Here is a 22500-nt window from a genome sequence, read left to right as displayed (position 1 = left end):
TATATACATGCTGAAAGTTTTGGACCCCAGGTAGGCGCTACCAAGCCACAAATATTTTACCTAAACAAAATAAAGTTAAACAGGGGCCTGTTCTTCGTACGTCGCAAACTCAGTTAGCTGGATTTGATTGTTGATGATTTGGCTTGATCTCGGATTGTTTGGTCAAGTCATACTTGATCTAAGATTATTAATGTGCATTTGAAGAACAAAATATAAGCTCTCACAAAGGTCTTTAAGCGTACTACGGTATTACTGTTAAATTATTATTCTTGGAAAAATAACTAGACTAAAACTGATGACAGATACTTATTTCTACTCTATACTTTTTAGATGATAAAGAACAAGTGATGAATAAGAGGTAATGTTCTTTAAAAAAAACAGGCTGATTAGCTGAAAGAATAACAAATCAATCAAAACCCATCATTCTAGGCAGGTCTGTACCAATAATCAGAGCATCACAAATGAATCCATATTCCAGCCAACTGTTTGCAATTAAATTTTTAATTGGATATTGAGACCCAGATGGAGGAAGCAAAGAGTGTCGAAGACCTTCTCCCCAGTTATTTCTCTTTTTCTCACAGATTTTTTTTTCTGTGGTTTCCCCTTTCCCTCTTTTGCTTCTTCCCCTAGTTGCCCGTCCGCTTTTCTACACGTTCCTCTTTCATCTTTTTATTCTCTCGCTCTCTCTTGTACTTACTCGCTCAGCCCTACAGACTCTGAGATTAATTATTCAAATGTTATCTTCATTGCCAAAGTGTGAGTTAGGAAGGAAGCTCCGGGCTTCAGCCGCTACCTAATCCTGACTCTTTCAAAAAGCATTCAGCCTTGGAGGCCACGGATGAAATTGCATTATTTGTACATCAGTTTATTTTATTGTTCTTTCCTCCTCACAGTCTCCCACAGCAGTGTCTAAATTCTAATAAACTCCAAAACAAGGTTTAGCCACTGATTTGATTAGATGCAAAAGGGCATCGGGAACACATTGACCGTTGCTGAGAGACTCCCTCAATCTCACTTCCATGCTCTGTTTCTTCCTTTTTCTATCTCTCTCTGTCTCTCTTTCCCTTCCCCATTACCTTTCCTCTCAGACTGACTATGTGTGGCTCTGTTGTTATTTGTCTTTGTCTCTATCTCCACCCTCTTCGTCCACACTATTTTTTTGCTGCCCATAGACAGGTGGAAAACAATCTGTCACTCACAGAGCTTGTCGGAGCAATATGCACAGCTAGGGGATCCATGCATCCACTCCATTAGGAGGACCTTGGTGGATCCATACATAGCCATGTTCTCCAGAGGTGCCAAGGACCTTCAAATTTACATTCTAGAAGAGATGAACCTTTCACCGACATGCTGACTCACCACCGCAATATGACAAGTACTTTAATTAAAGGAGTTAATTGAAGCCACTTCCTCCCGCCTCTTAACGAGCTTGAAGAAGAGTCTCATATTCACTCCCTCCTCCCCCAATACTCATCTCCATCTTCTCGGCTTCACTGTATTGGCTTATCGACATCAAACAGCCGCTTTGTGCAACAGAAACAAAACAATACAGAACATTAAGCAGGATAAATGGACACTTAAGGTAAATGAGGGTATGAGATGTTTCAGAGAGTGTCGATACCATCTTAAATGGTTAAGCATCATTTCTTTCCACAACCAGTGGCTGGAGAGAAGGTTGCCAGTTACTTAGTTATTTCAATTTTGTTCCCTTCACTTCACTGCCCAATCCATCCTTTGCATAATTAGGTAATTCTACTTTGTTTAAGTTTTCTGCCTCAAAACTAAAGATTCACTGAGATTAACAATAAGGCCAATGACCCGATAATTATTTCATATTAGGGCTGTGCGATTAATCATAATTGATTTTCGATTTCGAAGAAAATCGGTGCTCAGAGATAAAGTGGAACACGCATTAGCAAAGTATACTACGGGCTTCAGATACGCGCCTAAACTGTTTTGGTAAGTATACCCCTCGGTTATGTCTCTTAAGTGAATGTAAACACTGAGAAAGAGCTTGTGTGTAACAGTATATTGGGCCCATGCCGCTCTTAAAGTGACAGCAGCAAATAAATCTGTTGCAGTCATTAAAGGGTAACTCAACCCCTGTTCAGAGCCTAACTCCACCCACTGGCAATATTTGAGAAATGCTCAAAAAGTGGCCAGAACCCAGCAGAGAAAGAGGGGACGAGCCAAGACCGGGGCTGAGAGGGGGGCATGCACCTGAGACCCGCAGTGACGGATTGAATGACAGCTGTCTGACTGGCAAAGATGGAGAGTGACTGGAGTGACGCCAGTAGCTTTGCAACAGTGCGGTCATCTAAAGTAGAGGACTTTTCTCCCCACATTCACCTGAAGTGGAGGAGGGTGAAATGTCTGTAGACACAGGGCCAGAGCCTTATCAATAGAGCCGCTGGCTCAAACTGCGTTAACTCCCGATGCGACGATCCTCATTCATTCATTCATGCTAGCAAAGTAGCTTACTTACTAACTAATCTATGAACGCTGAACAGTCAAATCCTTATATTAAATGCCACTAAAAATAGATCAAATACATTTAATGTATTCAAATGAACTGAATCAATAAGCAGCGCAGGACCAATAAGTTCAAACCAAATAGCCTATTATAAACAGATTTCTTCAAAATAAAAGTGAGACTATATACGCCAGCACATTACGGTACTGTTGTTTGTTTCTACGGCAACCACATTTTTAAATACAGATACTATAAAACAAAAATTGTACCAATAACGAACATTTGCTAACTAATAAATAAATAAATAAATAAATAAATAATACTGTCTTATAACTGCAATAGCACCCATAAGCGAGTGCCTACTTAAACATTTATGACCATATTGACCTCATTGCAATAACTTGTAAGTATTTGTTCATTTAAAAGCAAGAACCTTCAAGTTCCTTTTGAATGTCATGAGACGTTAGCACTCTTAACTTCTGGAGGCCATTCATTTCTGATTAATGGCATTCTTTCCAACAATACACCACAAAAAACTCAGAAGTAAACTTGACTCAATTAACCTTGGTTTAAAAGTATTTTTTTTTTTCAGATTAATGGAAATCAGCCATCATGCTCAGCGTTAGCCTCTCATCTCCTCAGCAAAAAGCATCTTCCTGTTGTCATACACCAGTGAGCTAGAGAGAATACAGACCAACCAACCGTATTTTGAGGACAATAAAAGTCAGGAAATAACATTTGACAAAAGGGCAATCGCAGAAAACGTTGTCTCTTGGTAAGACAAAATCTCACCATCTCAAATCAGCTATACAGACATCTCCTACAGGTGTCTCATTACGAAGAAACCAGATCAATTAGACTCATTATCACTTCTTCTCTTGAGAACTGCTTCTGTTACATTTTCAGGAGGTGTGAACTTAATTTGTTAACACGTTTCACACTTGTGGGGTATACTGGTGAGAGCAGGGGATTGAGAGGTGCATTAGAGGAATGAATAAAAAGAGAAATTAACAAATCAGCTGAAGACTGAGGAGATGCGACAATATGCCCGGCTTATCGTAAGCCGCAGGTAAATGTCATTCAGACTTGTGGCATGTGGCCATACAGGGTATGTGACTGTTATATTACCTATGAATACTGATTGAAATAAACAGTTGAGCTCCTTGTGATATTTTTTGATGAGAAGAGACCTTGTTTGTCAGGTTTCAGATTGACAGAGGATCTTTGTAGGTTAATAGGCATTGTCTTTCATAATAACTGATTTCAAGCATAACAAAACAATACAAATTCAGTCAAGTGTGTACCACCATGCAATCTTTCAATATTCATCTGTTACTCATTTCTCTATCTACACTACAGAACTTCACAAAACAATTTGTACTGCAATATGCATGATCACCTATGGGAATTAGTCAAAGCTACAGTATGTAACTTTTGTAATATTTATTTTTTGCATATGTATTAAACATGTCATTATGTCCTGACAGTAGAATACGAGACAGATAATCTGTGTAAAAATCAAGCTCCTCTGGCTCCTCCCAGTGGTCCTACTGCCATTTGCAGAAATACACTGCTTCCGGTAAGAAAAACCAATCAGAGCCAGAAGGGGTGTCTCAGCAGTGTCAATCAAGCTCCTGCGCTGATCAAACCCTCTCATGTGCAAACCCTCTCGTGCACAGCACGAACAGGCGCTAAAATTCAAGATAAAAAAGACAAAAGGAAAGAATTAGAGCCCAAAATAAAAACGGAACGGCTTTTCCGAGGTGGATGGAGCTAACTTTATGTGGCCCTGAAAGGATTAAAAACCGATGAAGAGTTAGCCAGATTTCTGCTTGACAAGTAAGTATCCCTGCTTGATTTGTTTCATTCCTTTAAGTCGCTGTGGGTGTGATTTCCTCCTCGGAGCCCATTGACTCAGTGTCAAAACTCTAGTCGCATAACATACAGATAAAATGTCATGCACTGTGCAAAGCAACAATTGAAACCTACTAATTCACTGGCTTGTCATGTTGCTGAAAAATGTACTAGCAAATCTTATTTAGCATGACATATCGATAGAATAATTACTTGCATACTGTAATGTTAGTTGCCATTAGATTATCTTAATAGCTATGTATTACTTATAGAAATAGTGCAACATCATATACACTCAACTTAAGGTATTATTCGGAACATCACTAATACTGTGTTTGACCCCCTTTCACTTTCATAACTGCCTAAATTCTACATGGCATTGATTCAACAAGGGGCTGAAAGCATTCTTTATTTATGATTCAATGTTGGCCCATATTGATAGGATAGCATCTTGTAGTTGATGTAGATTTGTGGGATGCACATCCAGGGCACGAAGCTCCACCACATCCCAAAGAGATCTGGTGACTGTGGAGGTTTAGTACAGTGAACTCATTGTCATGTTCAAGAAACCAATTTGAAATGATTCAAGCATTGTCACATGGTGTATTATCCTGCTGGAAGTAGCCATCAGAGGATGGGTACATGGTGGTCATAAAGGGATGGACAAGGGTCAGAAACAATGCTCAGGTAGGCCGTGGCATTTAAATGATGCCCAATTGGCACTAAGGGGCCTAAAATGTGCCAAGAAAACATCCCCCACACCATTACACCACCACCAGCAGCCTGCACAGTGGTAAGAAGGCATGATGGATCCATGTTCTCATTCTGTTTACGACAAATTCTGACTCTACCATCTGAATGTCTCAACACAAATCAAGACTCATCAGACCAGGCAACATTTTTCCAGTCTTCAACTGTCCAATTTTGGTGAGCTTGTGCAAATTGTAGCCTCTTTTTCCTATTTGTAGTGAAGATGAGTGGTACCCAGTGGAGTCTTCTGCTGTTGTAGCCCATCCGCCAGAAAGGTTGTGCATGTTGTGGCTTTAAAAATGCTTTGCTGCATACCTTGGTTGTAACGAGTGGTTATTTCAGTTAATGTTGCTTTTCTTTCAACTTGAATCAGTCAGCCCATTCTCATCTGACCTCTAGCATCAGCAAGGCATTTTCGCCCACAGGACTGCCGCATACTGGATGTTTTTCCCTTTTCACCCTCTCCCTTTTCACACCATACTTTGTAAACCCTAGAAAAGGTTGTGTGTGAAAATCCCAGTAACTGAGCAGATTGTGAGATACTCAGACCGGCCCGTCTGGTACCAACAACCAAGCCACGCTCAAAATTGCTTAAATCACCTTTCTTTCCCATTCTGACATTCAGTTTGGAGTTCAGGAGATTATTTTGACCAGGACCACACCCCTAAATGCATTGACGCAACTGCCACATGATTGGTTGATTAGATAATTGCATTAATGAGAAATTGAACAGGTGTTCCTAAGAATCCTTTAGGTGAGTGTAGTTACATTACATGTATTGCAAAATACGTAATGTTTTGAGGACCAAGTTTGTAGTCATAGTCAATATAAATCATATTGTTGATGTTTCGTCTGTACCAGTTAATGCGTCATAACTTTTTATCTGCCATCATTGGTGCCAGCTGGTTTACTAGCCTGCGTGTTCATGGTTGGGATGGAAAAGGAGCTGTGGAGGGATGGCTGTAGTGCAGCAGAGAGCAAGGAGGAGTGACCTGTGCGTCGTGCTTGTTCAAATTTTTCAAGTCAACGTTTTCTAAAAACTCCCTACTGCAACTTTAACAGTGTCAGCCAGATGACTTTTTAGTCATAAACACGACCTCTTCACCTCTTATCAGACCAGCGAAATATGATAACATTGCTGGAGGCTGGAACTATACAGAACTGTATAACGGAGAGGAAAAAAAGACAAGTAATGTTTCTTCCATTTATGGTTCTGCCAATATTACAGCCAACAATAAGTGCTGAGATTTCCATCGAGTACCTGAGGCTGGTGAGGAATAAATCACTAGATAGGGGAAAATGGAGCAGAATATGGAGGGAGGAAAGCCAGAAACACAACAGTTTCTGCTAAATGGATATTGTAAATATAACTTTTCTCCATTGCTTTCCCTTATGTCCTTTATATGCAAATGACCAAATTACCCTGACATATATTACTGAATACTATATACCACAAAAAAAATTATCATTGCTAAAATACATGAGTACCACCAAAAAAGTGCCAACATTAAATCCAATCTTCAGTATACAGTCATGTGAAAATGTTAGGACACCTTATTAAATTCCATGGTTTTCTGTAACAGGACATAATAAAAAAAAATAATCTAGTGCTTTGGCAGGACTTAAAATTTGGAAAATAAAACCTCAGATGAACAACAACAGATTACATTTTGGCCAAGCTTTAGGTGTTAGATGGATGAACTCACATTTGACTCTAGAATAAACTTCATGGTCGACTGTAAGGTGCTCGACTTCTTTGGCATTTCTTTAACATTTAAAATGGACTGTAGAGGTGTAGTTCTTGGTACGTCCACTCGTAGGAGGATTGGTGTCTGTTTTGAATGTCTTCCACTTGTGAAAGATGTTCCTCACTGTAGAATGATGGACTTCAAATTGTTTGGGTATAGCCTTGTAACCCTTCTCAGATTGATGGCAGCAGTAATTTCCTCCTTGGCAATGCGTTATCTGAATGCTCCAGACCAATGATCACTTACCCTCTTAATTCCTATGTAAACAGGATGTTAACCTATGTCCTAACTTTATCATTTATTTTTTATTTGTATAAAGCATGTAAAAAAACGAACAGTGAACGGAATTCTATGTTTAATTCAAGTTGGGAAATAATAATTTTGGGACTATTTGCAAATAATATGTGCATTAATTTGCATTAAATATATTGTTAGTCTCGAGAATCTTCACATAAGTGAATAAATACATAAATCCGCTGCTATCACTCAAGTTCCTCAGTGGTCTCGAGGTAGAATTTTTGTAAACTGTGTCGAAGGTTACATGTTTCATGTCCGCCCTCATAGTTTTTTTTTCGTCATTAAAATTAAAGATGTCTAATGAATGCATGTTAAAAGCATGGACACTTTGTGTGCATTTTTTTTTTTTAATTTCACCAGAAAGAATAGAGTCTCTGGCCACTTTGGCATTAAGGGGTTAGTTTACCCTAAAATAAAAATTCTGTCAATAATTACTTATAGTATTATATAAAAATTACCCACAATAACCTCCGTTCATCTTCGGAATGCAAATTAAGATTTTTTTTTTTTTTTAAATCCGAAGGCTCAGAAAGGCTTTCATTGACACCAATGTCATTTCCTCTCTAAATATCCATAAAGGCACTAAAGACGTCGTTACAAAGCCCATCTCACTACAATGGATCTACAATCATTTTTATGAAGCGACGAGAATAGTTTTGTGCGCAAAAAAACAACTACTATATAATGACTTGTATAGTGATGGGCCGATTTCAAAATAAAGGTCTGATCGGTATGAATCAGTGTATCGATTCATGATTCGGATTCCAACTGTCATATGATTTCAGCAGTTTGGCAATTTGACACGCGATCCGAATCATGAATCAATATACACTGATTCATAACTGTTCAAAATTTGTTTTGAAATCGGCCCATCACTATACAAGTTGTTATTTAGTTTTTTGCACACAAAAACTATTCTTGTCGCTTCATAAAATTATTGTAGAGCCACTGTAGTGAGATCGGCTTTGTAACCACGTCTTTAGTGCCTTTTATGGGTCTTGACGAAATGGCATTGGTGTCAATGAAGGCCTTTCTGAGCCATCGGATTTCAACAAAAATATCTTCATTTGTGTTTCGAAGATGAGCGGAAGTCTTATAGTTGTCAAACGTCATGAGTGTAAGTAATTAATGACAGAATTTTCATTTTTGGGTGAACTAACCCTTTAAGCGATAGATAGATGCAGTGCGTATCTAAGAGGCTAAGAATGAGTTTTGTATTAATATATTTTCACTTGCTAAACACTCAGAAAACCGCTTCGCTTTCCGTCAAGCGACCTGACCATTTCAGATCAGCTCAATGTATGTGAAGCATACCTGTTAGGGCTGCACGTTTTCAAGTTTTTCATTAACCGTTAACCGAGGCCCTTAGCGGTTAATACTCGGTTAACCATAGTGTGCGTCAGGGTTATTTTTAGCTTATTAATTTGACGACCACCATCTCCGTAGTGAACGCGCCTATAGAGATAAATGCACATCATGGACTACACAATCAGAGAGTAGCCTATTTCTTTTCGTTTTAAATTGTTAAAAGACATTTCAAGTTTCTTAAGATCTATTTCATGTCTGCGAGGCGTACACTGAGTTTCGTTAAATTAGGATGAGATGCGCTCCAGTTCACGAGCAATGCGAGTGGCCGCGAGGGCGCCTGCATGATTAGAGCATGTAACGTTAGTAAGATATGCAGCCGAGAATAATTCACACAGACTCAGCGTTTGACTCGCGCGGCTGATGAGCCTCTCCCGGCAGAGAGTTAAGCATCTGTGGACTCGTCCCTTCAGCTCTGGCCATCTTGCTTTCAGTCCGCGATCAGCTTTTTTGTTTTCTTCATTACAGTTAAAGTAACGTCTGCTTTTCTCTAGTCATTCACAAGTTTCTCACTTCAAACTTTCTTTCTTCTGATCCGTTATGCACAGCGCGCGCGGCTCGCGCTCTGCTTCTGCCCTAATGCGACTTTTAGTCCAGTGTGACGTATGTTATTTTCCTCTTCATGACGCATATTTTCACTGATGTGACTCATACTCCGGAGCAACTTATAGCCTGAAAAATGCGGTAAGCACTGCATTGCAATACTTGCATTTCGCCCCGTCACTCTCATTTTTAAAGTGCTCCCACGCTTTCTTTGCCCGCTTAGAAAGCTGGTCATGACTTCTTCTTGTGGATACTACCCTAACCCTATGGATACTACAAATGTCTGGGAGCGCTCTGGCGGTCTATAGGGGTGCAAACATATATTACAACTAAATTCAAGGCACGTCATTGACGCCACTTAACCGAGCAAAATGTTTCACTCTGTTACGAAATTTTTAACGGTTAATCGGTCAATCGGTTAACCTTGGACACCCCTAATACCTGTATCTGACATACCGTAAACTCTAGTGTGAAAGCGCACAACTCGCCGCCACATTGCTGAGAGCGCTGTCTCTCTCTCTCTTTCTCTCAGCCCAGACTGATCTCATGACTGATGCCAATTCGTATGCCATTTTGGCGTGCTATCAAGACACATAATGGAGGGGAGAGGGGGCTTTTTAGTGTGATTATCAACAGCGTTTCATTCTATACACGCTGAGATGATGGTTCGTTTCGGCATAGACATTCACGCGGAATCACATGGTGTAGACATACACGCGGAAAATGCGATCTCAAAAATGCGTATAGATAACATGCCACTTGGCTTTAGAAAGTGGCGTGTATGTTTACGCAAAGTCGTGATGTCATGTTGCTCAGCCAATGGCGAATCAATTGCCAAGGTGTGCGTAACAGGTTGTTCACAAGGGGTAAGTGAGTTGTGGGAATATCTCAAGATCATGAAGCTTTTGAAGGTGCCAAAGGACTTCTCTGATATGAACATGCTGAAGTTTCAGCTTTCCAAATTGCTAAGAAGACACTGTAGGCCTCCAAATATGCATTTTTCAGAGACCTTCTCAAGAGCTCACTTAGGTGTTTAATAACTGGCTCTGAGAAGAATGTATTCAAAATTCAGGATCCTAGCTTGCTGCCAAGAAATCCAAAAAAAAAGTCAAAGCTTGTATAATTGATCCTAATCATGGTGAAACCTCCTAGTACTGCAATGCGATACTTGCTTGCTTGCTTGCTTCTAAACCTGTTGTTTATGCTGACGTAAATTTGAACTTTTGACTTATTTCTTTACCTTCCCATGAAGGACTGCAGAGACTTATGTGCATTCACTTCTTAGTCTGCAATGACAGCAAATAATGCAGCTGAACTTCAAACTTAACCAAACAGAGCACACAATGTTCTACCACACTATGAATAATTCATTAAAGCATGACTCCCCTGAAAACATCCTGTTAAATCAGGGAACAAACGTATCATAATTCAACCTTTATAACAAAGCATAGCAGAGCATCTGTTTTGTTTTTTTCAAATAAGTAAATTATTTATTTCCAATTTTTTTTCCCTCATTCTAACATTTGATAGTGAATCATGAAACAAAAATTTATCTAACAAAGCATATACAGTTAGGAAAATAAGTATTTGAACACCCTGCTATTTTGCAAGTTCTCCCACTTAGAAATCATGGAGAGACATAATCTAAAAAAAATCCAGAAATCACAATGTATTATTTTTTACTATATATTTGTATGATACAGTTGCAAATAAGGATTTGACCACCTTAGAAAATCCATGTTAATATTTGGTACAGTAGCCCTTTGTTTGCAATTACAGAGGTCAAACGTTTCCTGTAGTTTTTCACCATGTTTCCACACACTGCAGAAGGGATTTTTGTCCCACTCCTTCACACAGATCTTCTCTAGATCTGTAAGGTTCCTGCCTGTCGCTGAGAAACACAGAGTTTGAGCTCCCTCCAAAGATTCTCTATCGGGTTTAGGTCTAAAAAATGGCTAGGCCACACCAGATATGCTTCTTACAGAGCCACTCCTTGGTTATCCTGGCTGTGTCCTTCGGGTCATTGTCATGTTGGAAGACCCAGCCTCAACCAATCTTCAATGCTCTAACTGAGGGAAGGAGGTTGTTCCCCAAAATCTTGCAATATATGGCCCCGGTCATCCTCTCCTTAATACAGTTCAGTCGCCCTGTCCCATGTGCAGAAAAACACCCCCAAAGCATTTTGCTACCAGCCCAATGCTACACTGTAGTGTTCTTGGATGGTACTCATCATTCTTCTTCCCCCAAACACGTTTAGTGGAATTATGAACAAAAAGTTATATTTTGGTCTCATCTGACCACATGACTTTCTCCCATGACTCCTCTGGATCATCCAAATGGCCATTGGCAAACTTAAGATGGGCCTGGACATGTGCTGGTTTAAGCAGAGGAAACTTCCGTGCCATGCATGATTTCAAATCATGATGTCTTAGTGTATTACCAACAGTAACCTTGGAAACAGTGGTCCCAGCTCTTTTCAAGTCATTGACCAACTCCTCCCGTGTAGTTCTGGGCTGATTTCTCACCTTTCTTAGGATCATTGAGACCCCACAAGGTGAGATCTTGCATGGAGCCCCAGTCCGAGGGAGATTGACAGTCATGTTTAGCTTCTTCCATTTTCTAATGATTCCTCCAACAGTAGACCTTTTTTCACCAAGCTGTAGGGCAATTTCCCCGTAGCCCTTTCCAGCCTTGTGGAGGTGTACAATTTTGTCTCTAGTGTCTTTGGACAGCTGTTTGGTCTTGGCCATGTTAGTATGTATATATATATATAGAAATATATAAAGTATAGTAAAGTATATATAAAAGTCCTAAATATCACTCAAGACATTTATCAGTCACTTAATGAAGCTGATGTAGATTTGCAGGTTTTAGGAAAACGCAAGTGAGCACCAAAAGCATCTCTTAGCTCATTCCTCGAGTGCTCTAAAAGAGGTCTGTGTGTTCCTCTGGTGACCATTTCAAATGACAGTATTTGTTCATGAGCTCCAGCCTCCAATTGCAGCTTGTTTTCTCAAACTACTCTAATCAGCTCCTTCAAATGCTATTAAGGACACAATAACTTGCAACGTTACGCAATCTAAAGCTTTTAACAGAATATTTTAAATTAAATGTGTTTGAATTTTCAGCATTAAAGTGGCAGGCGTCGCAGTGAAAGCTAAGTTATTACTGAAAAGCGCTGTTTTCTTGGACACACTGCAGGTGAGGGTTTATATAGAATTGAATCTGGCAAGTAGCAATTATTGATGATGAGTATCGCAAATGGCCCCAAATTAGCTCTTTCACAATCAATTCAGTGAAGCATGAAAGAATCAAGTCAGGTACATAATTTCTTTTATATAGAGTGGATCAAAAAAAAAAAAAAATCAAATCCGAGTTCACTGCTCACATGCATTGCACCAAATGCTGCCGGTTTTTGATTGGACTCTGTGCAGGAAGAGGCAAATGACAGAGTCTGATTTAATGGGATTGGTCGGAGGCCTGTTCTTTCATAAAAGCTGTCTGGGGAGCTACCCATATATCAAGAGGAAACACAGCCCTGGAGTTAGACAAATAAATAAGAGCAATTAAACAAAGTGGCCACCACTCCTCACCTGGCATTACACAAGACCCATACACCCCCACTGCATGAACTCTGCAAGACAGGGAATAAAGATAATTTTTGTGTTGCTTTTTTGCTCGTCCCTTGTTCAATGCACTTAGGCTTTAGGCACTTAATAACTTGAGCGTAGAGAACCGCCACAGTCCAAAGGCCTTTTGTGCAACTTTTGAGGGCCTGTTTTAATATTTAGATTACCTTTGCATTCATTCAAGGGCCAATCAAGGACGAGAACTATAACTATAAAGTTAATCAATTCATAGTTATTCCAATTTATAGTTATTCTTTGCATGAACGAGCCTTAACACTCACTTAAGTTTATCCTTAAAACCCATAATTTATTTAAAATTAAAAAGTAATAAATACCAAGTTAGGTAAACACTCTAGGGCCCCAGACCGCTACTAATGGTCGCATTTTGCAAATGGTAAACGTAAAGAACGCCCCCCCCCATCCCCCCCCCAGGTGGTTGGTCCCACTCCCAGTATAGTTGTATACCCACAACCCCCCATACCCCCCCTCCCCTCCATGTATTATAATGAGGCATAAGACAAACTACACAAACAAACTACACTTCAAATACATTTTTCCAAAGATGGTTTCTGTCATTTTAGGAAGTTTTTAATCACCCTGATATAAGTTTAAGTGTTCGTTTTTTTAAAGCAAGTTTGGTTTTAGTTAGTTATTTGATGCTATAAAAAATTGGGGTGTCCTGAGTGACAGCTGTGATTAACAGCTCCACTAAGCTAAGTTTTCACTGAAGCAATAAACAGAATTTTTCCGGGAGGAGCTTAAGCTTTAATTTCTACATTTGAGTTGCAGTAAACTGTACTAACAGATAATTTGGGAGTGTGGGCAGGGGTTTTGATATTGTGGCTCTACTTCCTGCTCTTTACTGTGCAGACTCAGGTCTCAAATCAGTTCAAGAGCACCATATTCAGACAATGGCAGCTTTTCTACAACAGAAGATTGTGAATGTGCGTTGCCCATCTTTTTTTAGAGTCTATGGTTTGGACCAATGTCAGTGCAGCGCAAGCCACTCACTAGCCGATCTTGATTACTCAACACCGTTACTACACAGCACTGGGAGTTGCTGAAGAAAGCATTTGAATTCGCCACAGATTAAATAACATCTCTGTGAGATCTTGTGAGAAGCATTAAAAATTCAGCACAGAATTCTCCATTATTAACCATAGATATCTAGCCTGACAACCAGACCTACATCAAGATGTTTGGTCTGGAAACTCACCATTGACAGGGCTCAATCCGAGGGTCAGGATAAAAAATGGCTAGGCCATTTTCTGGTTCTCTTTCAAACTCCCTCTGCACACAATTGGACAGTGATACAACCAACCAGAGCAACATGAAGCGGAGCAGAGCTAGTTGATAGATTAAACTTTTGCCTTATCCGGTCATTTAAACAATGCCCGATTGGCACTCAAGGGCCAAAGTGTGCCAAGAACATCACCCACACCATTACACCACCACCACCAGCCTGCACAGTGGTAACAAGTTATGATGAATCCATGTTCTAATCCATATTATATATATATATATATATATATATATATATATATATATATATATATATATATATATATATATATATATATATATACATATATACATATATACATATATATATATATATATATATAAGAAATATAGAGGCCCTTGCTTTAAATGAGCTCAGCACATCTGTGGCCACAGGACATCACTATATACTCGCACTGCTTGGTCCACTCTTCTTCCAGTCTCTAATTGTTTTGCTTTATGAATAACTGCACATAAGTTAAGTCTATTTATAACCAAAGCATATTTCAGTAATGAAGTCAAAATGGGGGAAAATGTGAATAACTGCGCTGGAGCCTGATTTAAGGGATGCCTCTAAATTTTCTGATTGTTCTCCTAAAATTTTCAGTAATGCCGAGTTCACATTGCCCGATCTGCAGCGAATGAGTCTTTCAAAATTAGTATTTTTTTTCATCGGTTTTTCAAAGTTCCTCTAAAACCATCCACCTTCCCCAGCTCCACCTGAATAGATGCTATGGTTAACTTAATATATGCTATTTGTGCAGAAGAAGCAAGTCCTACAGCAGCATGTCTGTGTATGAATTAGCAGTACCAAGTCTCTGTCCTTGCTCTGCAACAATAACAGCAGCAGCGTAGCAGTTTTAGGCCATCCTTAAAAATATTCTTGTTTGCCGTAACCCGACCGACTCTGTCAATTTAGGGCCGACTCAATTTTTTATTTTTTTTCCCTTTTAGTCCGACCGACTTGCCGGTTGTAAATTGGCTTTAAGACCGACCAATTCCTTTTTTTTACTTTTCAAACAACTAATACAACAGTAATAAAATAATATGAATTATATTTTAGTAAGTATTATAAATGTATAAATTGCCTGGGCCTACATACAAACGAAGGCTACGTTCTTTCGTTTATAGAAAAACCCGTGACGTCATCTATGTTTACACTATGGTTAACGGATGTCACACTATGGCCTGCACGTGCGTTCGTTTCGGTTCGGCTCATACTCTCATTCACTGAAACGTTAGACTGTTAAAGTCCTGTCGGGTATTTCGCCGCATTGTGTGACAGGAGTCAAGACCATGGACACGTTACACACACCAGGCAAGTGCACTGCAGAGGGGAGGGCTTTGAGCCCCTTCCCTTTTTGAAAATGAATCAAAAGTGCCCCTCTCAACATTTATCATTACTATATTGTGGCGAATAAAACAGATTTTGAATTATAATTAATATAACAACGTGTACAAAACAGTAACAAATGGCGGAAAAGCCGTTTATCTTGTCTCTGTCAGTCTGAAATGTCGTTGTCATAACGCGTTGCTATGGGTAGCGTGTGTTCTGCTCGACCGCAGCGCGTGGTGGGAGCGGCGGCACTGGTTGTAACTTGAAAAATAATGCTTTATGCATGGTTCTGTCGATGGATACACGTGCACTACAACAGCAATAATAAAAGAAAACGTGGGCAAAACGGTCTATCTTTGTAAACTGTGTTCAATGCATGCGAGTGCTGCGGTATGACCAGTCATTTTCGCCATCATCACTCAGTATATTCGCCAGAAGACGCGAATGAGAACCCTCTGCAGTAAGAGAAGATCTGTCTCTGTGCGCAGTGCGCGCACGTCTCACAGCGCGCAAATATTGAGTTCTTTCAAGTCTTGCGTTTGAACGGATAAACTCACACAAAAAGTATGTCAACATGTCGATCTTGATGAGTATCCATCAGACAGTCTGTAAGTTATATGGCTTAAGAGAACTTTATACAGTTGAGAAAGACGAGCATATCTCTGTATTAGGTCTTAAAGGGGCAGTAGCCTTTACTGCTGTCTGTCAAACAAAAGATAAGGACTCACTCACTGCTCTTGATTGAATAGCTGGTTATAGCTACTTAATTAATTGAATTCATAAAAACAACTTTTTGCTTTTTAATATTCAAATGCACTAGTCTATATCACCAGATGCGTTGGTCTGGCAAGAAGTGCAAGCCACTTCAGAGACACAGATAGTTGCGTGTTCAGATTTAACACAATCGAGCGTAAAAATAAGAAACATATTACGGGGAAAATACTAAAACGGGAAGACAGCGGGAAAAGAGCTAAAATACGTGAGAAACCCGGAAAAAAAGGGAGGGTTGACAGCTTTGAGTCAATGACAGCTAGCTGGTGGTTGGACCCTTTTCTTAAAGAATGCACCTGAAATTTATGCAATAAACATGTTTTTGACAAATATTTCAATTTGTTTGTGGTCTATATAGCCTGCAATTAGCCTACACGCCCGAAGGCACGGCTTGAAGACCCAGTCAGTGATGTCACGATATGCCAATTTGTTTAAATTCATACCTACGTAATCACCATCACCAAAAATGTACTTTTTTTTTTATATTAAAATTTGAAAAAAAAAATATAGACCTACCTACCGACCCTTTTTTTAAAAATTTTTACTGTTATTACTGCAAACCAAAATATTTTTAAGGATGGCCTTATTCTGCCAAGATCAAATAAACTACCATTGTCATATCCATGATTATCATGCTAAACTCTTCAGAGAGTTGGCATGATAGAAATATATTTAAATAAATTCAATATCAAAATGAATATCCATTTTTTAAACTGTACATTGCAATGCTGTGATCATTTAAAACAAATAACTTTTAGTTTTTAACATTTCATCTAAATTTATTTTTATAAAATAGTACATAAATGTAACAGTGGCCATTTATTTGATATTGACTCTAAACTAAAATTAGATTATCATGTAGCAGTAATTCATCAAATGATGATCAAACATCTTAAAAATCTGTTTTCAGTTGTAACCAAGAAAAAACAGAAGTGGATTTTAATATATTGATACATGAATGTTTAAGCAGTGTACAAAATATAATTAAAGGGATAGTTCCCTTAAAAATGAAAATGTCGTCATCATTTACTCACTCTCATGTTATACAGGTTTAGAACAACATGAAGTAGACTTAAATCTTTGGGGTTAACTATCGCTTTAAAAGCAGCAGTCCATGCATTTCATGCAGGTGATCAGTAGTTGGATTTGAAAATCCATGTAAGCTGATGGGACTAAGCCAAAGCTCAGTTTCTGTTTCATATGGAGTGTAAATGTTTTAGCTCAATCCTGCTCCCTGCAGAGTTTAGTTTCACTTTTAACAAACACCTGAACCAGTTAATAATGGTTTTTCAGCTCATTCGAAAATTGCAAGCAGAAGCAGGTGTGTTGGAAATAAATTCCACAGGAAAGTAGATCATCGCTGTTGTAGAAGCGTCAATTATACGATGGCCAAATTACTTGTGTGGAAACCAACAAGGAAACTGGTGTGTCCTCAATATTCATATACATTATATACCCATCATCCTCATGACAGAATAATATAAATAAAAAATGCCCCACTGATGCCTCCATAGCCACAGCAGTTGCACAGCACCAATTAGGGTGACAGATACAGAATCTTCACCTACGCATTGAGGATGTCAGCTGACTGGTTCATGCATTTCCAGATGATATCCAGATAATACCCAATATTAGATATTATTGTCCACCCATTTAAGGGTTAAACATGCAAGTACATTAAAGTATTGTTATTTTTAACTAAGAGCAAAACTATTAACAAATAATTGTATGAAAGCACATCAGCCCTGAATATAGTAGACTTGAAGCATACATGGTAAATATCACATGCTGACTCAGAGACCTTCATAGAGTCTTCACACAATACATTCAAATCCACCCACTATAAGCAAACAGCTTCAGATCCAAATTAATAATTGGGTGGATAAAACAGCACTTATTTAAATCAGCTCTCAAACCAAATAATCTCCAGAGTGATTACATTTTAGCTGAGAACTGATTCAACAGAAATTAGGAGGGATAATATGGTATTCTGTGAGATAAGAGCAAAGACTTGTGGATGAAAATGAGTTAAATCATACATTTGTTTGGGTAAACCCTTTCAAACTAGAGATCTAAGATATCAGAATGACGTTAAAATGTGGAAATGGTTCACAATGACTCACTGGACCCATTTCAGAGTGGGAAAGAGATAATGGAATGGCAGGGTCAGCCAATGGGATCTCTTTTGAGGCTGAAGGAATAAAAAAAATGTGTCATTAACTCAGTTAGCACATGGGAGGCATGGTGCATTTCATTTGCAGCAGACTTTCCGAGCGATCTTGAATGATCTCAGGCCAAGAAATTCATTTAGCTGTAGAGCAAAATACATTTCTTAAAATAACTTTAATAGAATGTCTTCTGTCTTCTCAGAAGAAATATGCATTATCTATGTCACACTGTTAAATGGTTGGCTTGGTATCTTCAAAGCTCAACTGTAAATGGCATTTTTAATTACCAAAGTGCGACCAATATCACAAACTTTGATTTAATTAGTATTAACTAACTAATGTGTGTGTGTGTGTGTGTGTGTGTGTGTGTGTGTGTGTGTGTGTGTGTGTGTGTGTGTGTGTGTGTGTGTGTATGGGGGCTGGAAATCCCTACGTTATGGGGACAAAATGTCCCCACAAAGATGGCAATTATGGAAATCCTAGTCCTTGTGGGGACATTTTTAGTCCCCATGAGGAAATCATACAGAAAGAGTTTTTTTTGAGAAAGTAAAAATGCAGAATGTTTCCTGTGATGGGTAGTTTAGGGGCAGGGGCAGTGTAGGGGGATAGAAAATACGGTTTGTACAGTATGAAATCCATTACGCCTATAGAAAGTCCCCATAAAACATGGAAACACTACATGTCTGTGTGTGTGTGTGTGTGTGTGTGTGTGTGTGTGTGTGTGTGTGTGTGTGTGTGTGTGTGTGTGTGTGTGTGTGTGTGTTAATGTTCATGTTTTTCTGTCCCTGTGGGGACTTCAACCTGAATGCACACTGACTCATGGGGACTTACTGTGAGGGCCTACATTGGGGTCCCCATGAGGACTTATAAATCATACAAAATTAGATTTTTTGAAAATGTGAAAAATGCACAGCAACACAAGACTCTCACATCTCATCAGTATCTAAATCATCCAATTTGAATATTCTCAATATCCTTTTGATTCCTACAAGATGTGGAGTTCAGCTGACACTAACGTCAGGGTAAACCGCCCATGCCGAACAAGGTTAACAATCATAGAACACCATGGAAACGTGGCTATGCGGCAAGCTGTCCTTGAATCTTGAAATGTACACAAAAAGTGTTTTCTTGAAAGTGTCCTTGTGCTCATCGTTTCCCACACACATTTTATTAAATAAAGAAAGGTGACATAAAAAATGGTGGGAAAAAGCAAATTCTGCGAGCTCTGCGATGTTTTCTATATAACTAATTTCATCAGTAAAAAATGCTATCTGAGAAGGGATCTATCATGAATGTAGGCAAGCTTTTCAAAATGCTAGTTTTCGAATGGAAAACAGGCCAAGGCCCCAAGGACACTCCCCCTGAGGATATCTGCTCCGCTCAATCCCTTAAGCCTCCATCCTTTTATTTTCGTCTTATTTTGCAGTATACAAGGGAGAAATTCAGACTCACAACAGAGATAGAGTCAAAAGCGCTGAATCAATTTGAGGACTTCAGTGTTCAAAACATTAGATACAGGCCTGAAATGAAATTTTCATTCCATTCAGTGTGCTTTAAACAAGTTTTGGGACATTAAGTAAATTCAAAGTTCATGCGCACAGTTCACACAGTTCAAACTGTTAGCAAAGTAATGCACTACTAGCAATTCCAAGAGATTCAATCTGGCATTTACACACATTGAATAATAAAATGTCCTGTATTTACCGTGTCCGTAGGTTTGTTGGACTGGGATGCCCATCGTAGACTGAAAGGATGTCAAAGTCCTCCTCTAAGGCAAAGCCTTGAAATACCAACTGTATCCGGTTGTGTTCCTGTGCCACAATCACCCATGTGCAGTTGGCGTAGTTAGGATATCCATACGGGTATCCGGGGCTTTCTATTGTCCCATTTGGACTGTGTAGTGTGTGACTGCAGTTTTGAGCTGTCAAAAGGAGAAAAGAGAAGTATTAAACAAGATATAAACATGTCTTTAAAGACCCCCCTGTGATGAAAGCAAGTTTTTTTTATGTTGTTTATGTCTATTTGGTGTTTTTTAAAGGGTTAGTTCACTCAAAAATTGTAACATTATTGTACAGCCACTGTAGTGAGATGGACTTTGTATCGATGTTTTTAGTGCCTTTATGGGTCTTGTGAGTGGGAATGTACTGAATGCCAATGGAGGCCTATATGAAGCCTTTCTCAGCTGTCAGCTTTCTACAAAAATATAATTTGTGTTCCGAAGATGAACGAAGGTCTTACGGGTGTCCAACGACATGAGGGCGAGTAACTAACCCTTTAATATGTTTTAAGACAAACCATGAGCAAATCATTAGTCAATACCATAGCAGAGTATTTTCTCCTTAAAACTGTATTGTAAACACAGCATTGAAAACACCCCCGTTTCCTACAGTGACAAACATGAAATCTTTTTTCCACTTTCTATGATGTTCAAAACTTCTGTTTAGATGGCAGCTGTCTGACTTTTAAGGGAACGAACGGGAAATTACACACAACACAAGTTTAAAATTAGTAGGGCTGCGCGGTATATCGAGTTTGTACCATATATTTTATGTTTATAAACTGACAAGACAACCGTAATCGTTATACAGTTTGATGTTACACGCGCATCTGAAGAAAGAAAAAAAAAATAGCAGAGGACACAGAGTGAGCTGCTGCAGGAAAAGTCCATAATCCAGTTTGTCCTAAACATGAGACATAGGCCTGCTTTATAGTTATAGGTTTCAAATAACTCGTTAAGGGCTAACGCCCAGGCCTAAGTTACGCGGCTCAGATGCTCTGACATACGTATCAGTTGCCCTGTTGACAGACATGCTACTTGTGCAGTTTAATGCGTTTAAGATGTGGTGTTTTCCTCGGTGCCTAACTTACTTTTCACAGTTATATTTTCCATCTGTAAATGTTACAAATATTTCCATTTTGCTGTCAGGAGTGGACGAGGCTTTATGAACGTCAACGAACGCCGCCGCGCCCCCGCGCATGCGCGAACAGACTGGGTGCAATAGAATAGTGCCATAATAGGGCCAATTCTTCTGACTGAAATTTCTACATTTTGCTAAAATAAATGTTGTTGTACATTAAATGTCGACTGCATCAAATGTAGGCTAGGCTACTATAATTACTAAGCACAGATGATTGATGATATGTGCTTTTGTTTTTATTTAGTTTCATTTTTAAGATGTTACAAAAGAATGTAATGTGATTTTTTTTTTAAAACAAATAAAATTCACATATAGCATAGCCTACATGCATGGTTACATTTACAATATTTGATTTCATAACATTCAATATGAATTGTTTGTATTGTAGGAAAACATTGAGCAACATTGAGCAAGATAACATTTTCTTTTTTCTTTTTCTTTTTAGCAAATAGAAAAATTGTATACTGTATAACACCATTGAGGCAAAAAATAAAAATAAAAACAATAAAGAGATATGAATGTTTGTGCCATATAACCCATGCTTAAACATTAGCAACAAATCATGAAGAAATTATTTTCACAGAACAAATAAATACATAAATAAATTACATTTAAATATGTCATTCTGATGATCAAAAATGAGTTTTAAGGGATACAATTGGGGACTTAAAGTTACCACTGCAATCAAATAGCAAGTCCATATCAAACTGTCAAAACCTGCATGCTGGTATCAGTCTAAAATAGCTAAAATGTCATTTCATGTTTTGTAACAAAAAAAAAATTGAACAGGAAAATTTCACCATTTATTCATTATCAGTACATTTGTGTAGGACATTTGCAAAGACAAAAAAAAAGTATGATTTACAACCTTCTGGCATGATGAATATGTTCATTTGCCAGTTTGTTCTGTGCAAAAGGATTAATTTACATTCATCAATGTGTTGTTTGATCTGACAGGGCATTTAATCATTTGCTAGTACAATAAAATGCTTCCCCATTAAAACATTAAAAACTTTATAATGTCCATGTAATTATGTAAGTGTGCACTCAAGGTGCATATAAATAAGACAAGCTAAAATGACCATAATATTTACCTTTTTTTTTTTTTTTTTTTTTTACCCATTCATAGAGCAATAATATTCAATTTCAAGAGCCAATTAAATTAGCATATGGTCCAGTACATGAATGCTGCCAGCTGCCCTTGCTATTATTACCATAGATTTATCAGTGGTCAATAAGAAGTTTCCACAGCAACTCAGCAAAGCAACAGGAAAGAGAAGGAATGATACCACCCTTGGTTATTAATTAGACTAATTTTAATAACCCCATATCGCCTGCAGCTCAGACTACACTCCTCAGCATTAATT

General features: G+C 38.5%; 1 protein-coding gene across 2 annotated transcripts in view; it reads right to left on the bottom strand.

The window, feature by feature from the left end:
* The window catches only part of csmd2 (CUB and Sushi multiple domains 2), a 367226-nt gene that overhangs the window by 318970 nt on the left and 25756 nt on the right, over nucleotides 1-22500 (bottom strand). Inside the window, exons 1-2 of one of the 2 annotated variants that reach the window (XM_067426366.1) lie at nucleotides 21084-21201; nucleotides 19920-20136 (exon numbers count right to left, since the gene is read on the bottom strand). In XM_067426366.1, the coding sequence (XP_067282467.1) occupies nucleotides 19920-20136; nucleotides 21084-21105 (239 nt within the window). In that variant the 5' untranslated portion in view covers nucleotides 21106-21201. Of the gene's footprint in view, nucleotides 1-19919; nucleotides 20137-21083; nucleotides 21202-22500 lie in introns of those variants that run through there. The other variant, XM_067426365.1, reaches the window with a different exon arrangement.

Source organism: Pseudorasbora parva, chromosome 19, assembly GCF_024679245.1.
Source record: "Pseudorasbora parva isolate DD20220531a chromosome 19, ASM2467924v1, whole genome shotgun sequence".
NCBI lineage: Eukaryota > Metazoa > Chordata > Actinopteri > Cypriniformes > Gobionidae > Pseudorasbora > Pseudorasbora parva.
This window is presented reverse-complemented; position numbering and strand designations above follow the sequence as displayed.